Raw genomic sequence first — 20377 nt, forward strand, 5'->3', positions numbered from 1 at the left:
TGGAGGAACAGGGAACCATCTCGTAGGCAGAACTGCCCCCGTGGTCTTGAAGGTGACGGTTAACCCTTTCTATATTTCTTAAGACACGCACTACAAAGCTCTCCACGACATGACTGAAACCCCCCAGAGATGTGAGAAGACCCAGAGAAAGGGCTTGCCCAGAACAGACTGAGCCCAGTGCCACCAAGCATACTCCATCCCCAGCTCAGCTTCACGAGGGAGCCAGCAGCCCTCAGCGCCCTTTCTGCCCTCCTCTCTAGGCAACAAGACCAGCAAACCACTCAGTGGCCTCCTGACACAAGACTCTGCGGCCTGCCAGCCCTCACCCACCCGAGCGGCTTCTTGCAACGCGCCTAAACGCTAAAGGTTGTATTTGGTTTTTATTTCACTTCCGTCTTCACCCTGCAGTTACAAGTGGTCCATAGAAAGTGCCTGCTTGAATGTGAGTTCTCTTTGTCTGTCTCTCTCAGTCACACACTCACTCACAGCCTCGCCCTCCCCCTCGCAGATGAGTGGAAATTTCCACTGAAGCGCTCAGTGGCTCCCCGTGAGTGGGGGTGGGGGAGGGAGAGGAGAGGGATTTGCAGCCAGGAAGCCTCTTCAAGCCTTTTGGAACATAGGAAACAGATCCGTTTGAATGCCAGTTCCTAGACTGTATCGGTTAAACCTTGCTGGATTCAGGCTTCACCGAAGCAGTGAATTATTCTCCTTAAAACCAAGACAGCCTCTGCATGGAAAAGCCCCATTCCTTTTTTAAAATCCGTTGGGTCTCATACATTTTAAAAACCACCAAACCTGCTGCAGAACTCTTACAAATCTTGGGACACTGCCACTAAAAAGAAACCTCCAAGGCCACAGCAGCCCTGCCCTGAAACCCCATCGTGAAGCACCTACACACAAGAATGGGGTCAGGATGCTGGCCTGGACTTGATGCTGGCAGGAAAGCATAAGAACATAGAAACGTTAGCTAACGGGAAAACTACAGAGGAGAATCAATCTCCTCTACAGAGGGTGCCAGCACTCTTGGAGTTAGCTGCAGACACATTTGGAGAGCAAGTCAGTAAAATTCCACTGATTCTCCATAGAGCCAGTTATTTTTATCATTCTGCTTACCCGTAAACAGAAGGGCATCTTACATGTAGGCCAGCAGATCTTTGCTATAAGCACCTATTCACATTTTAAACACATGAGAACAGACAAAGGAGGGACAAAACAGGCAAGAAAAACCTCCTTCACTACTTAAGAGTTCTCATACACACACATTCTGAAGTCAGCCCAATCGCACTGCAGTGAAAGCAGAGGTGGTAAAAACAGTCAAAGCAATCTGGGGCATCCTTTTACAAACAGGCACAAGCCCATCGCTGCAATATAGACTACGGTTTCTTCTAAGGTTCCCTCTCCTGCACCAGAAATCCCTCTTAGTCTCAGTCCAGCCCCATCTAGTGGAAAGAGAGCCTTAAACCAGTCTGTGCAGCCCTGGAGGAAGATGCTGAGGCAGTTCTGGCAGAGGGTGACTGATACTATGATTCAGTAAAAACCTGCCCCTTCTGAGCAAGGGTCTAAATGAGCACTTACTCCCTTCTGCCTGTGTAACACTGTCCCCTTTTAGACACCAAGGAATACAGAAAGAATTTTCCACAACAACAACCTTGCCTTTCCCAGAGAGTTGATGAGGGTTCGAAGGTGAGCGTGTGAAAGCACAAAGGAAAGATAATCTGGGGGGGCCCCCAGGAGACCAAAGCAAATCCAGAGCTGAGAATAAATCCCAGCCCCTCTAAGACCATCCCACCCCAACCCCCCACTCTACCCCCAGCTCCTAATCATGCTCCAGTGGTTTCCAGACGCTGCCTCGTGAAATGGGTGGTGAGTGAGGCCAGAAGCCTCCATCGGGAAAAACGGTCCGAAGACCCAAACTTCCCAACCATCCCAACCTGGCCCAAACAGCAACAGGGCATCCGGTCAACTCTTCCCTGTCCCTAGGGGACATAAATGACTCGTCCAATTCTATTGACCCTCAGAGATTATGAGTTTAAGTTAAAGTTTCTGTGGATCAGCCTGGGAACTTAACCATCAAGTTGTTCCAATGGGAAAATAGGTTCCCAGTTATAAACAATAAACTTACAGACAAATTCCTGGAATGTAACCTGTTCCCAAAGTCAGGACTGACTACGTAATATTTGGAATATAATGATTATTTTTTTTGGCATAAACTGGTAATAGACTTGATATAATAATAAACACCAGGTACCACTTTCACGGTACCACCTCCTCCTTTTGGAAAGCTTCCCAAATAACCCTAAAGTAGCACTGTCTCTCCTACCTAAGCACTCTCTCAGTCCACTCTTCTTTCGGGCAGGCCTACTTGGCATGTGTGTAGCAGGGGTATGGATTTGGGGGAAGGAGGTGAGATGGGAGGCAATCACTCAACATGATGGAAGTAACTGCAAGAGAGACGCCTGGTTGTCAGCCTCGGTCAGAGGGACAGTTCTGTGCTGGGCCCCTGCGCTTACAGCCCCTTGGCTGGTGCCTAGGTTAGCCATATGCAGGCATGTCTTTGATTCAAGTGAAAACTCCTTGAGATCAAGAACCACAACGATCATAAGAACCATCCTGAGACCTAGGAATACCACTAGGATATACCATTTCTTGCCACAAAATGTAAAAGCAACAAACACTTAAAACCAACGGGACCACAGTGCAATGTGGATTCATGGAGGGCATCTAGGGCTCACTCGTTAGCCAGCTAAAAAACTGGCTCTCAACATATCAACCTCAGGAGTCAAACCAGTGCCCCACCAAAATTACAGATACGTTTCATGGCCTCCAGGGCTGTTTGAAAAGAGCCAAAAACTTCTGAATGCTAATAAATGCATAACGCACAAGCCCACCTTGTTTCTTCTCAACCACTTCATAAAAGTGAACCTGCCCAGCACCTAACACACCCTGGCACATAGTCTCCTTCGTACATGCTTGTAATGCCTCCTGTGGCTATGTCAGGGCACAAAAAGAACTTGACAAGTGAACAAAATGCCTATTACGAACGTCACTGGGGTTAGTGACTACGGGAGGACTGGCTGCAGCTAAGGGACTATCAGACTAAACGTAAGCTCCACAATGCAGCCATCTGACACGCCACTCAATTTTAAATCTCCAAACCAGGGAACTCCCAACTACACTAGTCCCTCGTCTCATTTACCAAAAGCCACTGTGAAGAACATTAGTGAGTGTTACAAAAACAAAAGTAACATGATCAAGTAAAACTGACAAACCAGGGCATCTTATGGAAGGGCTTCTCACCATTTATACGCTAAGGTGTGTTGTGAATTTCCAGGATTAGATCATGCAAGTCTTCCCACATCGTTTTGTTTTTTTTTGGCCGCGCTGCGCGGTATGTGCGGCATGTGGGACCTTAGTGCCCCGACCAGGGATCAAACCCGTGCCCTCTGCAGCGGAAGCTCGGAGTCCTAACACCGGACTTCCAGGAAAGTCCCTTCCTTTCACTTTTTTTTTTTAAGGCTTCCCACATCTGACTGATCACACACACCCTCCATTTTTGGTGGAGCATATCTGTATCACAAGCATTTCAGAGACCACACTTTGGAAAACACTACCTCAAGCAAGTAAATACCAGATACTGATTTATCCTCAGAAAAGCAAACTTAAAACATGAACCTCCCACACTGGGGCTAGGCACCACCTTTTTATGTTGATGTATAATAGACACAGTATGATATATTTTAAGGATGCTGCTTCTCCTTCTCTGAGGAGTCTGAAAGTAAAAAAAAAAAAAACAAACAGAAAAACCACCCAGAAGTAAGATCCTTAACTATAAATGAACTAAGTGACGGCAGCACAGCCCTTGGTGGGGCACCGGCACCTTGTCAGGAATCTGGAACGTAGGTCTGGGGTTGTCAGCAGCTCTGGCTTGATTCCAGGTGAGCTCTTCCCAGATCTGAGTTTATTCTATCCATAAAGGAGAAAGAGTATCACCCTACCTCAGCACTGCACACAGAGGCCTGAAAACTAGATGAGTTAATGCTGCCGTTCTCAAAGCAGAGAACTGTGCTGGTCCTCACAGTAGCAGCAGCAGCGCTACCCACGCACTGTGAGGAATGCAAGTTCCAGGATGCTGGTCACACTAGCCCTCAACAAGGTCAAATCCTCTACTTGGAAAGGGAGCAGAAGAAAGCATTCCTCCTGTTCATCCCTGAAAGCACATAATGAGGAAACGGACTTCTCTCCCTGTTCAGTGCCTTCCATCACAGAACCCGGCTAATAACTCTTGGCCAAATTTTATATGCTTCTCTTAAAAAAAAAAAAAAAAAAGGCAAAAGGATTCATAGCCTTGCTATTAAAACCAAACCCCTTTGTTTGGCTTAAGTTTAAAAAAAAATGTTAGACACACAGTCTCCATCGTTTACTGTTGTTATGATTGTGGAGAGGAATAAGCCACCGAGCATTTCAGGTTGCCTAGCAACACCTCGGGCACACTCTTCAGAGGTGCTCCCAAGAAGCTGAACACTAGCACAAAACAAGGTGAAGCGATCAAAAGAAACGTGCAGTCTGTGCCACATCTCGGCAGAAGGTTTACAAGCAGTAAGAAAGCCTGGCGTGAGGTGTGACTTTACTCGGGCCCATCACATGTAGCAAACCTGCACGAGGCTGTGCGCCCCACGTGACTAAAAGCAGCAGCATACAACACCCGGTACTGTCCACAGAGCACATCTTCAGAGGTTATTTCACTTGACCACTGTGACAAAGTGGATGGGAGAACGACCACCTGAGTTCAGTATCCAAGGAAGCTAAGTGACTTGGTCTAGGCCACACAGCTGGGAGCCCCAGAAGGAGAATCAAGTCTTCTAGTCCTGGACTTTCCCTGCTATGCTAAAAACTGATTCCCGTCTCTCTATCACCTACTTCTAGGAAATCCAACAAAATAAGATTCTTCCTCCAAACCAGAAACCTTGGGCATTAAGTTTAGAGAAGCGGCAAACCAACCCAACAAACTGACCTCGAAGAATTTCTACAAAGATAGGTATCACTATAAAATCAAATCCTTGACATGTTTGAGGAACTTGCTATATATACTATGTGAGAAAAAAGTCCCACTACAGAAAATTGTGATTAAAATTGGCTGGAATAGGTAAAACCATTTTCCTATTGGGGATTTTAGGCTCTGGTTCTACACATTAGTAATAAGAAGTACATTTTGCTTGTTATCTGCAACCTTCATATTTACAAAGGATGCGCTGAGTAGGTGGACAACACATTGCTCAATGAGGTGTTTTAAAGGCGAAAGTTAAAGAAATACCAGGGGAAAACAGTGCTTAAGTTGACGAGAAAAGTTTCCCACAATCAAAAGCTTATAAATGTGTTCCTGCTGGCATGACCTCTTTGGGGGCTCTGATTAGCTTATTGTGGGTCAGCATAAATGCATCCCATATGCAACACAACATTGCTGGGGCACGTACCTGCACGCCACCTGGCGCAGTGGGGATCTGACTATGAGCGTCTGATAACTCCTGAGATGAATTACACAGCGCTCCTTATGGAGCCCACCAAAGGCACGTGTCCAGTGATTCACGAAGGACTTACCCTCCCCTGGCGTGCTGCTGACTGTGGGCGGAGATCCTATAAGGAAGTGCACGCTCGCCCAGGTTCTCCAAGTTCCTCACCACAGCCCCTCTGTCCATCAGGGTTTCTAGCGTACGCTTCAAAGCAGCAGCGGTCTCTGGCTGTTTTTTGTTTTTGTTTTTAAAAAGAAGAAAAAAAAATCAGAATTAATGTAAGAACTAGAATGATTACGTGTGGTCAGTTCCAATCATAACAGCTCTATTGGTAGGGGTCTTTGGGTAAAAGCAACAGAAACTACTTTTGGCTAACTTAAAGTTTAAAAAAAAAAAAGAGAGAGAGAGAAAGACACATTTATCATAAGGATATGAGATAGCTCACAGATACGAAGGAAAATCTGAAGCAGCAGGCCTCGGAGAGTTCAGGGACCAGAGCAGCTCCAGGGATCTGGGAGGCAGGAACTAATGAGTGTTGTCTTCAGAGCACCTTGGCCAGGATGAATCAGCGCCAATCACTGTCAGTCCTTGTAGCCCATGATTCAAAATTCAAATTCCAGGGAAAGAGCATCCTCTTGGCAGGACACTTTGACCATCTCACCAAAACCATAGACAGCCAGTGGGAAAAGGGGTTGTCTCCCAAAGAAAAACTGAGAGATTGTAACCAAAAGAGAGAAAGGATGAGTAAGACCCAATCTCTGCCCGCATGGAGCTTACAATCTAATAAAGACATGAACTCAAAAACCCATGTAAGAAGACCAGAAGGCAGAACACCGGAAGTGACATAGGGACCAGAGAGCTCATGAAAAGAGAAAGCACATTCAGCTGGAAGAAGGGTTCCATTAAAGAAAACGGTCTCGAGGGGAGCCCTGGAAAATGACAACGGGAGATGCAGAGAACAAACAAACCAGGCATTGAGTAAAAGAGCAGAGACAAGAAAGTATTGAGGAAACAGCTAGGAGTCCCATCCGATGAAGTTCAGGACAAGGAGGACTGAGAAGTTAAGATTGTAGGTTGGGTCCACGTATATAAACAATCAATACCTGTTACTAAAAAACAAAATTGAAACAATATAAAATCCGATCATCCAGAGATAAAAGACTTTAAATATTTTGGTGAATTTCCTTCCAGATAGCCCTCTATGCACATGTATACATCAAAAACTTTTGGAAGAAAAGACACTTTATAGGGGTAGACTTGAGAAGACACAACTAACGGAATGTGGAAAATGAGGGAGAGGCGTGGCAAAAGAGGGGCACCAAACATGGTGGCTGGGAGAACGGGGTTATTACTAACAGCTAAAGGGAAATCTGGACGAGCTGGCTGGGGACACAAAAGATGACTCTGGTTTAGGACATGCTGAGTCTGAGATGCCCACAGTTCCTCCAGGCTGAGCTCTCAAGATGTAAACCTTAAGCTCAAAACAACAGGGCAGGCTAGAATTACACATTTAACAGTCATCTGCAGAGAAGGGCTATCTGAAACCCTGGGAGGAGTGAGAGCCCTGAGGGAGGGGGTGGGGTGAGAAGAAAAGAGACCAACAACAGAAGGTGGGGGGGAGTGCAAACATCTGGGGGCTGACAAGAGGACTCAAAGTCAGAGAAGCAAACAGCAAAAGGAAAACCAGACCTGCCTTGTCACAGAAACTAAGGAAAGAGGCAGCCTCCAGAATGACAGGATGGAGATGAAGAAAAAGCCACAGCACGGTGACTGCACGGTCACTTAGCAAGATGGGGCTAAAAGCTAGATTGCAAAGGTAGAGGTGACAGAAGGAGAAAGCTCTAGAGCCTGAGGGGCAAACAAATTTGAGTAAACTGTTTGAGGAGAGAGAAAACACAAGGAAGTTAGCAGTTAAAGGGGAATGAACCAGTCGAAGGATAAAATGTAGGATGTTTTAAACATCATCATCGATGGCCAACATGATTTGCTGCGTAACTGCTACGTGATCAACACAGACCTAGTGTTTTATTGGTACATATTTAATCTTCACCACACACAAAAAAAGGGAGCCAAGAAGGTTGATAGATTTGGAAACTGGGCCTCTGAGAGATGTCATGACTTTGAGATGACATGGCAGTTAACAAGTGGAAGAGCCTGATGCAAAGAAAAGGAACACTGACAAAAGTCAAATCGGGGGAGGAGGCCAGAGGACACCTTGGCAAGGAAAAGAGTACTTCTCCTCAGACATAAGTGAAGAAATGCAAGCAGAGAAATCTTCAATGCAGGAGTGAACTTAAGAAAAGGCTACCTTCCAGTGGCTCATTTTGGATCAAATGAAAAGAAAACCGCAGAACAATTTTAAGTGCGCACTCTAGTAACTGAAGAAAATCCACTATATACCTGTATATTTTCTTTCTGACAAATACTGCTAAAAATGCTGTGAATGCACTAAGTATTAGTTTAAGGTTTAGAAATAAAATTTCTACTTTTATTTCATATTGTAGCCCACTAGGGATTTTTTAAATTCCTACTGAAAATTATGTATATTTATATATTTAACCAGCCTTTTGATAAACAGAAACTTCCTGAAAACAAAAATAAGGGCCAAAATCTCTTTGCATTAACACTAACTAGGTAAAAAGTCTATGGCAATTTCTCCTTACGATGGTAAACAAATACTTTTACATAGTTCTAAATCAAACAGAGCCTAAATTCTTCTCACATTTCATTAGTTCACAGATGTTTCAGTATTTTGCAGAAACCTCGTTACTAACAGCAGGGTAATATTTCATTTCATTAAAAATGCTATTTCTTGACTCGATATTACATCAATTAACTTATGATAAGTAGATGAACAGTCTATCCAAATAAAGAATGGGTAAGGGAGAACACACACACACACAAACACACACACACTTTGATTACAGTCTTCTGATTAGCTACCCAAATCACAAATTTTAATTCAGTTTTTCCTGATTAAAAAGGAATATATCTCAATGCCTCTTGTTTAAATTCCAGCTGAAGAGTTTACAGAATGAAACATGGAGCATCCTCTTCTGAAGAAAGGGCTTGTATAATAAAAGATTTGCTTCTCTCCAAAAAAGGGGAAAGGCTACCTAACAAGAATGTAACTTGGGAAAATATCAAAACACATTTTAACTTTGGCATGTCAAGGTCAAATTGCAGACTGTTTGAATGGCCACATTCATTTCACTGTAATTCAAATTACCCAAAAGTTTAAAAAGATGAAGGAGGGGTTAAAAGACTTCCTGTTTATTAAGGGAGCTGCTCAACTTGTCCCATATACCTACCTCATCACTCTTAAGTCAAGGGTCAGCAATCCAGGGCCTGTGGGCCAAATCTAGCTCACTACCTCCTTCTGCAAACAAAGTTTTACTGGAACACAGCCAGCTCATGCATTCACAGAGTGTCCATGGCTGCTTTCATGCTAAAAGCAGACTTGAAATTACAGCAGAGACTATATGACCCTCAAAGTCTAAACTAGTTACTATCTGGCCAACCTCTGCTCTACACTGTAATGGATTGAGGGAAGCTGGCAAGGCCTCAATCCACTCACCCTAAAATGTACCACAGATGATACCATGAGCCTGGGTCACTGAGCTACAGACAGTGAGTTCCCCATGGGATGGGTCCTCAGGTAGAAACACAGGGCGCCAACCTAATAAGGAACATCAGCCTGACTGTTCAAATCACCACAGGATTCAGAAGGGATTCTACAAAATCACCATTCCACCCACCAAGCTCCTAATCTAATCAATCCAGCCTTTCAACTTCCCTCATTGGTGAAACTTCTAAGTCTATTAAAATAAAAATTTTAGGCTTCCAAAAGAAAAAAAAAAAATCTCTGCTCAACACAGCACAATGTTCAATTTGTAAAAACATATGGTCTACAGGAAGCACACGATCTTGCTGGTGTAATTCTCATTTACAAGGTCTGTGAACCCTTTAATTCCAACTATTCTAAGAGAGGTTGTGCGCATGTGCTCCTTACGGGCTTCTCTCACCCCATCTGAAAGCAGCTCCTGAAGATTTTCCTCCAACCCACCATATGTCAATGAAACACAATTCTGTTACAGCACAGATTGGAGAGCCAAAAACGTTCACTTGGACAAAAAAAGTATGGAAGAGGAAGAGTGAATGAAATGTGAACGGGAACTAGGAAAACTGGACTCCAGTCGCAGCTCCTTCACTAATGCTATGCCACTCTTTAAATTATTAAATTTAATAATAAATTATTAAAATTTATCCATTTTAAAGTTGTGCCTCAGTTTCCTCATGTGCTAAATTAGTGGTCTTCAACAAATGTTCTGTCTCTATAAGCCTCTCACAAACAACATTTACGTCACAATTCTCAAAATATCCTGGGGGCACAAAGTTTTTAAAAAGTCTCTCTCTTTTCTTCTGATATCCTCATCACCCCAAAGTGCCCCACCCACCTCAGGGACTCTTTATGTCATTCTCATTTACTTCTACACAGCAATTTACGAATATCCCTTCCTCACGGGAATGTAAGCTTCAGGACAGCAAGCACTTTTGTCTATCTTGTACACAACTGTACTCCCCAAATCTACAAGAGTCCATATCACGGAGCGGGCACTAGAAATGGTCGTTGAATAAATTAGCGTATCAAACGTACCTTCCCAAGAGGGTCTCTTGCTTACTCTCATTTTCCCCCCTGAGGGACTGGAAGTTTCCTCGTTTGTCTAATACAATTTGAAGCCACTTTTCACATACAACATACCTCACTATCAGGGTAGTGACCGTAATACTGAAGCAACATTACAGTACTAGCGTTTTGCTGTTTATTTCATGTAGTGCCAAAACGCTGTTAATACCAATGCTACAGTTTAAAAGAATCCAGGATTCATCTAATAGAAGTGAAACCAAATATTTCATGTATTTCAGAAATATAAAGTACAAACATACATAAACATAAATGTTAAACTTGGATTGTTCTAATTATCTGTGATAAGATATAATACTATCCAAAGAATTTACACGAAACAATACTTAAGAAAAGAAAGTTCATCCTAGACAAAATTAAAACCAAATTTTGATCTTATTAATTACTGGACCTACTGGTGTTCAGGCTACAAAAGAAGGCTTAGGGAAAACCCAACAGCTAGCTTCAAATATTTGCAGGGCTACTGTGTCAAAGATAGGTATGTTTTATTTTGATTGGACACTGAGAAACTGGAATCAAAAGGTAAAAATTACAGAGACACAGAGCACTGATGTATAAACAAGAACACACTTCTGAAAATTACAGCTATACGAGTGAAACAGGCTGCCTTGTACAGAACTGACCTTCCCATCACTCGAAATGCAAAGATATGGATGGGATGACCATCGTATCAGTCTTTGCACCGGGTGGGAGGTTAGACTTTTCGGCTTCTAAAGCACCTGCTGAGACTAAATTCCAATACTATTCTGGCACCACTCATCATTCTGAAGGACATTCTGACATGAAACCGCCTTTTTACAAACATTCCAATTGCATGGTGGTGAGGAATACACTACTAGTAAAGTTTGGTGGTGGTGCCTAGATGTATACGAAGGCACCAGCTGTTTTACCCACTATTGCTTTTGCAGTGATCCCCTGCAAAGGTCTCTGGGAAGTCCAAGGCTCCTCAGATCACATTTTGCAAACTGCAGTTCTAGGGATTCTAATGGGCAAAGTTTCTGTAAAAAAGAATAAGGAGCAAGGAGATGAGGAAAATAAAAGGGAGGGCATCTCTACTTGCCCCTCAAATAAAATCCCCATTCGGTAAGGTTATTTAAGCTAAGAATTCATGGGAATATCATAAACACCATCGGTCAATGACCAGTGTTTAATCTAATTAAACTTACTTTCATCCCAGAAGAGAAGCTTTTCAACAAAATTATCTTGTAAATTAGATTCTCTGGCAAAGACAATTTTGAACCAGTGGCCCTAGGGTGCACTCAGCTATCACTACAACACCCTCACGGCCCACCAGGAAATGAAAACCACATGGAATCCACAACATTTAAAGGAGTGAAGCATCCACCTACACCTCGCCCTTCTCACTCTACAAAGAGGAGTGCAACTCCCAGGAGCAAGCAGGATTTAGGGAAGGTAGAGCCAGGTCAGAAAACTGTCAAGACCTGTGAAAATGCAAATGTAAACGCCTTTCCCAACCCACGCTGCATCTTAATTCCAAGGTTAATCTCCTTAAGAAAATGTCCTTGAAATTTACATTTCCAAATAGAGAGAATGTACCTGGAAATTCTGCATTGAGAGTCTCACAGCAATTTGAAAAAGAAAATCTGTGAGCACAGCTTTCAACAGAAGAACGAGCTTCCAGGGAAAGCTCTGCCACTAGCAGTCCTCAGTTGGAAGCAGAGAATGGACACCACCTACCTCAAAATGTGTGAGGTGCCAGCCCTGCCTGACATCTACAGAGCCCAACTTTGGGAATGATTCCATGGGAACTGTTTTATCAAATATTTTTATGACTCAGTAGAATCTCTTTGCCCCACAGTTTATGGAATCAAGAGCTGCAGTCCTCCGAGTAATTAAGGATAAAAATTAATAAGCACAGAAGCTATTTTAAAAATTAGAATAAAATTCAGTAAGGGCAAGTCTAGAACACTAAAAAAAGTAAAGATACATAAATACATGCTGGAACATGATTATACTTACCTATAATGAACTATTATACACTATAAAACTTGTAGGTAAGTGACTAGAAAAGTAACTCTTAAAGATTTTTTAAAGGTCAAAGATAGAAAACACTTGAGATCTTTTAACTGCTCTACTACTGTGCCCATGAATCATTAAACCATTTATTTTAAAAAATATAAAATAACTATGAACAAAGACTTAACAGACTTTAAGAAGCGGGGGAGAGGACAGCAGAAGAGACGGGAACCAATACACATCAAGTGTCCTGGGAAAGTAACAAATACTCTAATGAGGTGGAAAACGGTTTCTTTTTATAAGCCACTGTTGTGTACTCTGCAAACCGAAAATATCTCAAAATTTTAAAATAATGTTAAATACTGCAAATTCACAGTTCAGACATATCAAGTGGTCATTTAACCGTTAAAGCAACAGATCCCGAAGAGTTGCTGAAGCATGTACTAAGTGAAAAGCACTCATGAATGTGATATTCAATATACACACTCATCTTCATGAGAAACAATTATGGGGGGGGGCATCTAGAACTCTCCATTGCAGAACAATTTTAAAATAATCTTAATGGCATAAATCAGCTGTAAAAGAAGGTGTATACATCCACATCTGGAAATGGAGTGAGAACAAACTGGATGATTCCTTATACATATACCAAACTCTGTGGGTATCAGAAATATAGGTTGAACCTTACGAAACTGCCATTTGAGAGGATCAAGAACAGTCCAAATATTGACCATTCTTAAGGCTCAACCTAATAGCTATCCACAAACATTCCTCTCAAAGTGCCTCCCTCAAGACAAGAATTTCCAAGTTGCTCACTGTGAAATCCACCTCCAAAAGGATAGCCACAGGGATATGAAACACAAAGTCCCTGCCCTTTAGAAGTCTGTGATGTAGATATGCAGACACACATAAGTAACTAATAAAGGGAGGGCGAAACACTTCTGACTGGTGGTTTGGAGATGGCGGACCTCAGCCAGACTCTAAAGGCTGAAGAACACCTCTTCAAGAGGTGGAAGGAGAGTTCGTTAGGGTCCTCTCAGAGCAGGTCTGGATTAAGGAGGTTCTGATGGAATTTATATTTGGGGTGGAATCAATGTGGACACTGTACTCGGTACAGGTAGAAGCCATTGCTTTTTTCCACTCGTGGCAGTATTTTTTTTTTTGCCTAGAACATTAAGATTTAGTTTCTTCAAACACACTTTTGGTAAAAATGTAAACTTTCTGGAGGGCAATTTGGCAATATATATTAGTTTAAAATATGTATGCCTTCAATGCTACAGCCACTTCTAGGAAATTGCTCTATGAAAACTGTCATACCCACGCACAAGGATTTAGCTATGAAAATACCACAAAATTATTAGGATAGTGAATAAATGGAAATGTAGTTCTTCATAAATAGGAGTCTGGTTCAATAAATTATTTTTACTGACTGAACAAGTACTATGCAGCCATTAAAACAACAGGAATGCTGATCCTTACATACTGACATGAAAATATTATAATAATAAAATAAAGAAAAAACGCAGCATATAGGGTCAGTCCAGTTTTTTCCAAAAGAAAAAAAGTACTAAGATACATATATTTTAAAAGTCTGGATGAACATACAGCTAAACGATACCAGTTTTCCTTAGGTAGTAAGATGAGAGGAGTATTCTATTCTCTTCTTTCTGCACTTTATTATCTGATTTCTCTCACAATGAGCAATGAAAAGGTGATTTAAAAACTTTTGGGGTGGGGATGGGAGCAGATTCAGTTTTGTTTTGTTTTAAGAAGAATTTCTTCCCCTGAGTCTATGCCAATTGCTATCTTACTAGATGCCACAGTTTGTGAATTCTGTGTCAAAGCCCTGAAACTATGCCTCAACATTTAGAACTCATGCCATATCCATACTGATTCCATATCCATATACGTTTTAAAACATATAATCATCAGGGAGGTATAGATGGAGAGCTTTTCAGTGGTTACTGAAGGAGCCTTGTAAGCTATACTTCCAGCATCATGAGCTCTTGCAACTGGCTGCTCTGTCTCTTGGGAATCAGAGGAAAAACTGGAATCTCGGAGTCAGGAGCCCAGAGATCTCTGATCTCTGATTCTAGAATCAGAGCAGACCAAAGAGATGTGATGGGAAAAGGCCAACTGTGGCCCTGAAAACACAACAGCCAATGAAAGCAAGATGATGTGAAAATTAAGAGGAGCCTGCCCATTCTATTGCCATGCAGCCAAGACTCAGATTCTTGAGATCTGGGAAATCTGACACAAAAATGTATTCTTTGGACGATATGATGAAAATAAAAAGAACCCAGGGAAGAATGGAAGAAAAAAATCAGAGAAATAAAGGTCCAACGACTGCCAGATTCAGCATAGATTAATGCCATGCCAACAGCAAAGTGCAAACGAAGTAGAGTCACAGTTCATAGCGTGGCTGAATTTGCAAATATAAAAATAATAGGATGGGGCTTCCCTGGTGGCGCAGTGGTTGAGAGTCCGCCTGCCGATGCAGGGGACACGGGTTCGTGCCCCGGTCCGGGAAGATCCCACATGCCGCGGAGCGGCTGGGCCCGTGAGCCATGGCCGCTGAGACTGCGCATCCGGAGCCTGTGCTCCGCAACGGGAGAGGCCACAACAGTGAGAGGTCCGCGTACCGCAGAAAAATAGTAATAATAATGATAGGATGATCGGTAAAGTAACTTCAGCTGCAAGGTAGGCAGAATGTCTTTAAATCATAAACTGGACTTACCTTAAATGCAATGGGCATCCAAGGGACCCCTGCAGCTAGTCCACACAGAGACATAAATACCGGCATTGGTATCAAAAGGCTATAAATGAATAAATGTAAAGAACTAACACAGAGAGCAAGAAGGAAGTCATGATTACATGAGATCCGACTTCACGTCAATTTACTAGTTGTCAATTACTTATGTGCCTAGGTTATCAGTAAACATGAGTAGTTCAACCATAATGCAGTTCTGTTCCTTAATAAACCCACTTCTTTCCAAGGTCTCAACTCAATGTCATTCAGAGGCCATTTAAGGCCAAAAGTGGGGGCTCATTTGCATATAACCAACCATTCCCTTTGTGATTCGCGTAAGTCAAGGGAAAGGGCAGAATTACCAAGGCATTCCTCTAGAGCACATTAGAATCATCTGGGGAGCTTTTAAAATGAGATGCCTATGTCTCATCCTCAGATATTTTGATTCTATTGGGGATTCAAAAATCTTGGGCACTAGGATTTTTCAAAGCTTCCCAGGTGTGGACAAAGGTGAAAACCACATTCTAGTAGGAAGCTGGCTAGCTTCTCACCACTCCAACGATGAATGATTCTGGCTGAACTGTAGTTTATAAAGGATTTTCAGCAATGATCTCCTTCAACTCTAATTTAAGGAACTTAAATGCTCCACTTTTCTCACAGTAATAATGGTCTCTTTTCTTCTTCTCCCTGAATATGAAAGGACAATCACAACAGGTGACTCCTTGTGGTTAATACTGCCTGAACAGCTGGGAAAATGCCAAAATTAAGGTACCCATGTTTGCTATTCTGAGAACATTCCAAAATCCACAATCCTTTTACTGGGAGATTTCCATTTCTTTCCTCCTCATTCCCCTCCAGATGCACTTACAGATGAATAAAAGATGGGAAACAAGAAGATTGGCAGGAGTCCTGGTTCCTATGGCAGCAAGTAAATGAAATGCCACAGCTCATGAAACTGATAGTGAGAGCAGGCATCAGGTAGACATCATGGAGCTGTACCTGTCTTGTTGATTGCTCACCTTCATGCACAATTCAGTTCACTGCCTCCGCCTTATATTTCATCCTGTTCAGAGAGTAGAAGGGGGACAGCACTTGGAGCGACAGGGAGACCAAGGAGGTAAGAATCAGCAAAGGATGTTGATAGTAGAGACAAAAGGGTTATGAGAAAAGCCGATTCAGATTCTGTGAATCTTCTAAGCATCAGTGTATGGGTTTAGCAAAAATATCAGTCTGACTGGGTTAAGAGAAATTTTTTAAAAATATGCCTCGAAAGAATCAGAAACTTGGGCTTTGGCAAGACAGTCAGATTTGCATACCTTGCTGAACAACACACCAAAAGTGTCATCACCAACTAAGCCACTGCAGTGGTGCGTATTAACTCAAGTGGTGGGAGGAAGGTGCTTACGGGACTACACGGCTCCAAAGAGCAGGGAGGAGAAAGGGCATAAAAGCACAGAGGATCTGAAGGGATCAAAACACCCTTCGAGATTCAGCTACTTCCTAGGAAAAGTGTGCCTTTCCTCCCCTAATCCTATCTTGCAAGTGTAATTATTTAGAAGTACATGTCCTTCCCTAACAAAGCCTCTTCAAGGTTGCTTCCTATTCATCTTTACTAGATGCTGGAGATGCAAAGAACCTGGCACACAGGATGCATTCAATGAAAGTTTGATGAATACGTACATCAAAGAATAAATGGAAAGATAGATGAGAGATGGAAGTTACTAACTGTACTTAATTCAACTAGAAAGGAAGAAAGGATTAAACCAAAAAATGAAATAAAATTCAAGGAGAAATAAGATCTTCACTGCAAAAAGGAAAACATCATATATATATAAAATGGGTATATATAGTGTGTGTGTGTGTGTGTGTGTGTATATATATATATATATATATATATATATATATATATATAAAGGCAGAGATACATAATAAAGTTAAGCATATCCTGTTAGTCAAAAACAGAGATGTACATGGTCAAGGAACTAGGAACAAACAGGTGGAAGGTGGAAATAAAGACACAGTGGGAGGGACTTCCCTGGTGGCGCAGTAGTTAAGAATCCGCCTGCCAATGCAGGGGACCCGGGTTCGAACCCTGGTCCAGGAAGATCCCACATGCCGCGGAGCAACTAAGCCCATGCGTCACAACTACTGAGCCTGCACTCTAGAGCGCATGAGCCACAGCTGCTGAAGGCCACGCACCCGGAGCCCATGCTCTGCAACAAGAGAAGCCACCACAATGAGAAGCCCACACACCGCAACGAAGAGTAGCCCCCGCTCGACGCAACTAGAGAAAAGCCCGCACGCAGTAACGAAGACCCAATGCAGCCAAAAATAAAAAATAAAAATAAAAAAAAAAAAACCATAGTGGGAGACATGTAAAGGTGCCTCCAAACTTCTATGGACATTTGACTCCTAGAGCGTACCAGAGAATATTACAAAAAAACTCAGCCTCCAAAAACCTAAGAAAACTTCTGGTAACTGAGTCAGCAAGCCTCATGTAGAGACAATAATATTTTACAGAGAATCTGCCATAGGGCACGACAATAAAATTTCAAATTAGAATTGGAAGGAGAGTAAAACCCAAAGTAACGATAGCCATCATTTTGTTGTGTTTATTTCTCCTTCCAGTCTAAAATCAGCAGCATCTACCCTGGAGTACTGCATTCAAACTTGGAGGTCACATATAAAAGTTGTCTAACTCCTAAGATAAGCAGAATTTTTAAACTCCCACTGTGCTTCTGGTTGACAACATGTTCTTTTAGGATAAGGCAGAAACTGGCAACAGGCTCTGAAATTTTAAGCTTCAAATGCTAAGTGAAGAGTGGATACCAGGGTTTCCCAGTAAGTTGGAGTATTCAACATAAGCATGTTATGCTCCCTCCTGAAAACCTACTAGAACTACTGTAAAGGAGTGGTTTTTGTGTGTGTGTGTTTTTTTAAACGTACAACTCTGCAAGAATGAGGGAGAAAGGAGGGGAAAACAGCAATTCAATTTTAGAAAAAAAGAAAGCAGGTGGAGAAAAGCAGCAATGGGGAAAACCAAGAGTCAACCATATTTACACTGTAGAGTTCCCCAAAAGATCTGGGAATTGGCAACACTGAGTACACCTCTGAAAATGGGGGTGAGTGGGGGACTAAAATAAAGTTGGTTGAAAGTTTATGAAAGTTGGTTGGACCCCTAGATGCATGTCTGGAGGTTGATTCTCTGGAGTGGGTAAAACAGAGAAGTACATGGACTGCAGAACACAGGCACAGCTGTAAGAGGAGATATTATACCAAAAAGGAATTAAGAAAAAAAGGCACACTGCATGCTGAAGACCCCTGTGCTCTTCCTCCCCACTGGCTTCGAGAATGATGGCCCAAGGCCTTTTATCCTTCAAAGAACCTTCTGTGGGGAATCTGAGCCGTTCTAAAGAGACTGCAGGGGTCATCCAACCAACAGCCAGGCCCTGAAGTCCCAACAATGAGGCCAACAAACTCCACCCACACACTCAGAGCATTTTTTAGTCCACCCCACTGAACATAAGCAAACCACCAAAGATCAGAACACTTTTGTGAAAAGCCTTTAACAAGTGGGACCAACACAAACAAAATAAAAACTGAAGGAAACAATGCAGAAGGAGAAAACTTTAGCATCTTCAAAGATGAGAAAATACAGCATACATGAAAAAAGAACAAGGCTATAAAAAAGAAAGATTTGGGGAACAAAGGATCTCTTAAAAATTAAAAACCTGACAGAAATTTAAAAGAAATTTTTTAACATAAGGGTTGGAAGATAAAGTTTAGATACGCCTCTAGAAAGACCAAAAAGACAAAGATGAAAATTAAAAGACTGTATGAAACCAAGTGGACCAGTCCAGAAGATCCAAGACATGAACAAAAGTTCCAAAAGAGGAGAAAAATTACCCCCAGACTGAAGGACACGGGGTTGACAAATTGAAAGAGGCCACTGAGGGCCAGTACAAGTGAAAGAAAAGCTTTCTTCAAGGCACATGATCATGAAATTTTAAAACACAGGGATTAGAAGCTAGAAAAGAATGGTCTTATGTTTACACATTTCTGAAGGAAACTACTTCCCAATCCAGAATTCTATATTCAGCCAAACTTTCAGACAAATGAGTAGAATAAAAACACTTTTTAGACATGCAAAAACTTTAATTCTAAGGCACTGTAAAATTGAAAAAAAATAAGTAAATGTGTCAGTATTATCAGATTTCTTGCTGTTGGAGAAGGGAGATACAAACATAGAAAGGGGAGGCTAAAAAGAAACCTCTGGTGCTGGTTTAAAACTGGAGACATCAGGAGATGTGTACACGAACTTCCTAGTTCTGTACACTGACCATGTTTACCTCTGTAAGAATGAGCACACCCAGATCTTAGTTTCTAAATACCATACCCTACTAAATGCCTGATCCTGAATGGGTCAGGGAAAGTACAAGATGAGCCTGGAATACTTTGTTGTGCTGGAAAATAAGGAAGAACTCAAAAAATGATGGAACGTGCCACAGGACACAAACGAGCCTGAAGGGAGACCTGCTAGCTAAATCTGGAAACATCTGAGCAAAATAATGACAGTAATGAATTACAACCCACTAAATAATACATGAGTTCAAACTGATAAATAAATGGGGAAAAGGGGAAACTCTTGATTTCAGTATAGTAAAAAAAAAAAAAAGTTAGAAAAATCACTGTTTCACACCACCACAGTAATAACTTATTCAGTCAAGAATTATCAATGGGGCTTCCCTGGTGGCGCAGTGGTTAAGAATCCTCCTGCCAATGCAGGGGACACAGGTTCGAGCCCTGGTCTGGGAAGATCCCACATGCCACAGAGCAACTAAGCCCGTGCACCACAACTACTGAGCCTGCGCTCTAGAGCCCGTGAGCCACAACTACTGAAGCCCACGTGCCTAGAGCCCGTGCTCCACAACAAGAGAAGCCACCGCAATGAGAAGCCTGAGCACCTCAACGGAAGAGTAGCCCCTGCTCACCACAACTAGAGAAAGCCCGCGCACAGCAACGAAGACCCAACATAGCCAAAAATAAACAAATAAATTTATTTAAAAGAAAAAGAATTATCAATGGATGCTAAAACTAGGGATTCAAGTTTGATGAGGAATAAGTTATTTACATAAACTCTAATTATCTCCCCACAATTTACTTATTACCAAAGGGGAAAACATTAACTAGACAGTGGAGAGACCTGGTAGGTACCACCCCAATCAAGCATCAAAGTTAATAATAATGAGACAACACAACACATGCCTCTCAGTGTGAGGCTTTGAGGACATATTATTGCTTACGTTGTAGTCCTGCCAAAAATGCATAGTGTGAATCAAATCATGAGGAAACAACCCTAAATAGGGGTGGCATTCACAAAATGACTGGCCTCTACACTTCAAAAATATCAATACCACAAAAGACAAAGAGAACAGCTGA

General features: G+C 42.1%; 1 protein-coding gene across 3 annotated transcripts in view; it reads right to left on the minus strand.

Moving 5' to 3' along the window:
- The window catches only part of MRPS6 (mitochondrial ribosomal protein S6), a gene marked incomplete at its 5' end in the record, with an annotated part of 66465 nt that overhangs the window by 11264 nt on the left and 34824 nt on the right, over positions 1-20377 (minus strand). For all 3 annotated transcript variants that reach the window (XM_081235993.1, XM_081235991.1, XM_081235992.1), the window contains one exon: positions 5596-5735. In XM_081235993.1, the coding sequence (XP_081092119.1) occupies positions 5596-5735 (140 nt within the window). The remainder of the gene's footprint in view (positions 1-5595; positions 5736-20377) is intronic.

Source organism: Mesoplodon bidens (assembly GCF_964165515.1).
Source record: "Mesoplodon bidens genome assembly, chromosome: 5".
Taxonomy (NCBI): domain Eukaryota; kingdom Metazoa; phylum Chordata; class Mammalia; order Artiodactyla; family Ziphiidae; genus Mesoplodon; species Mesoplodon bidens.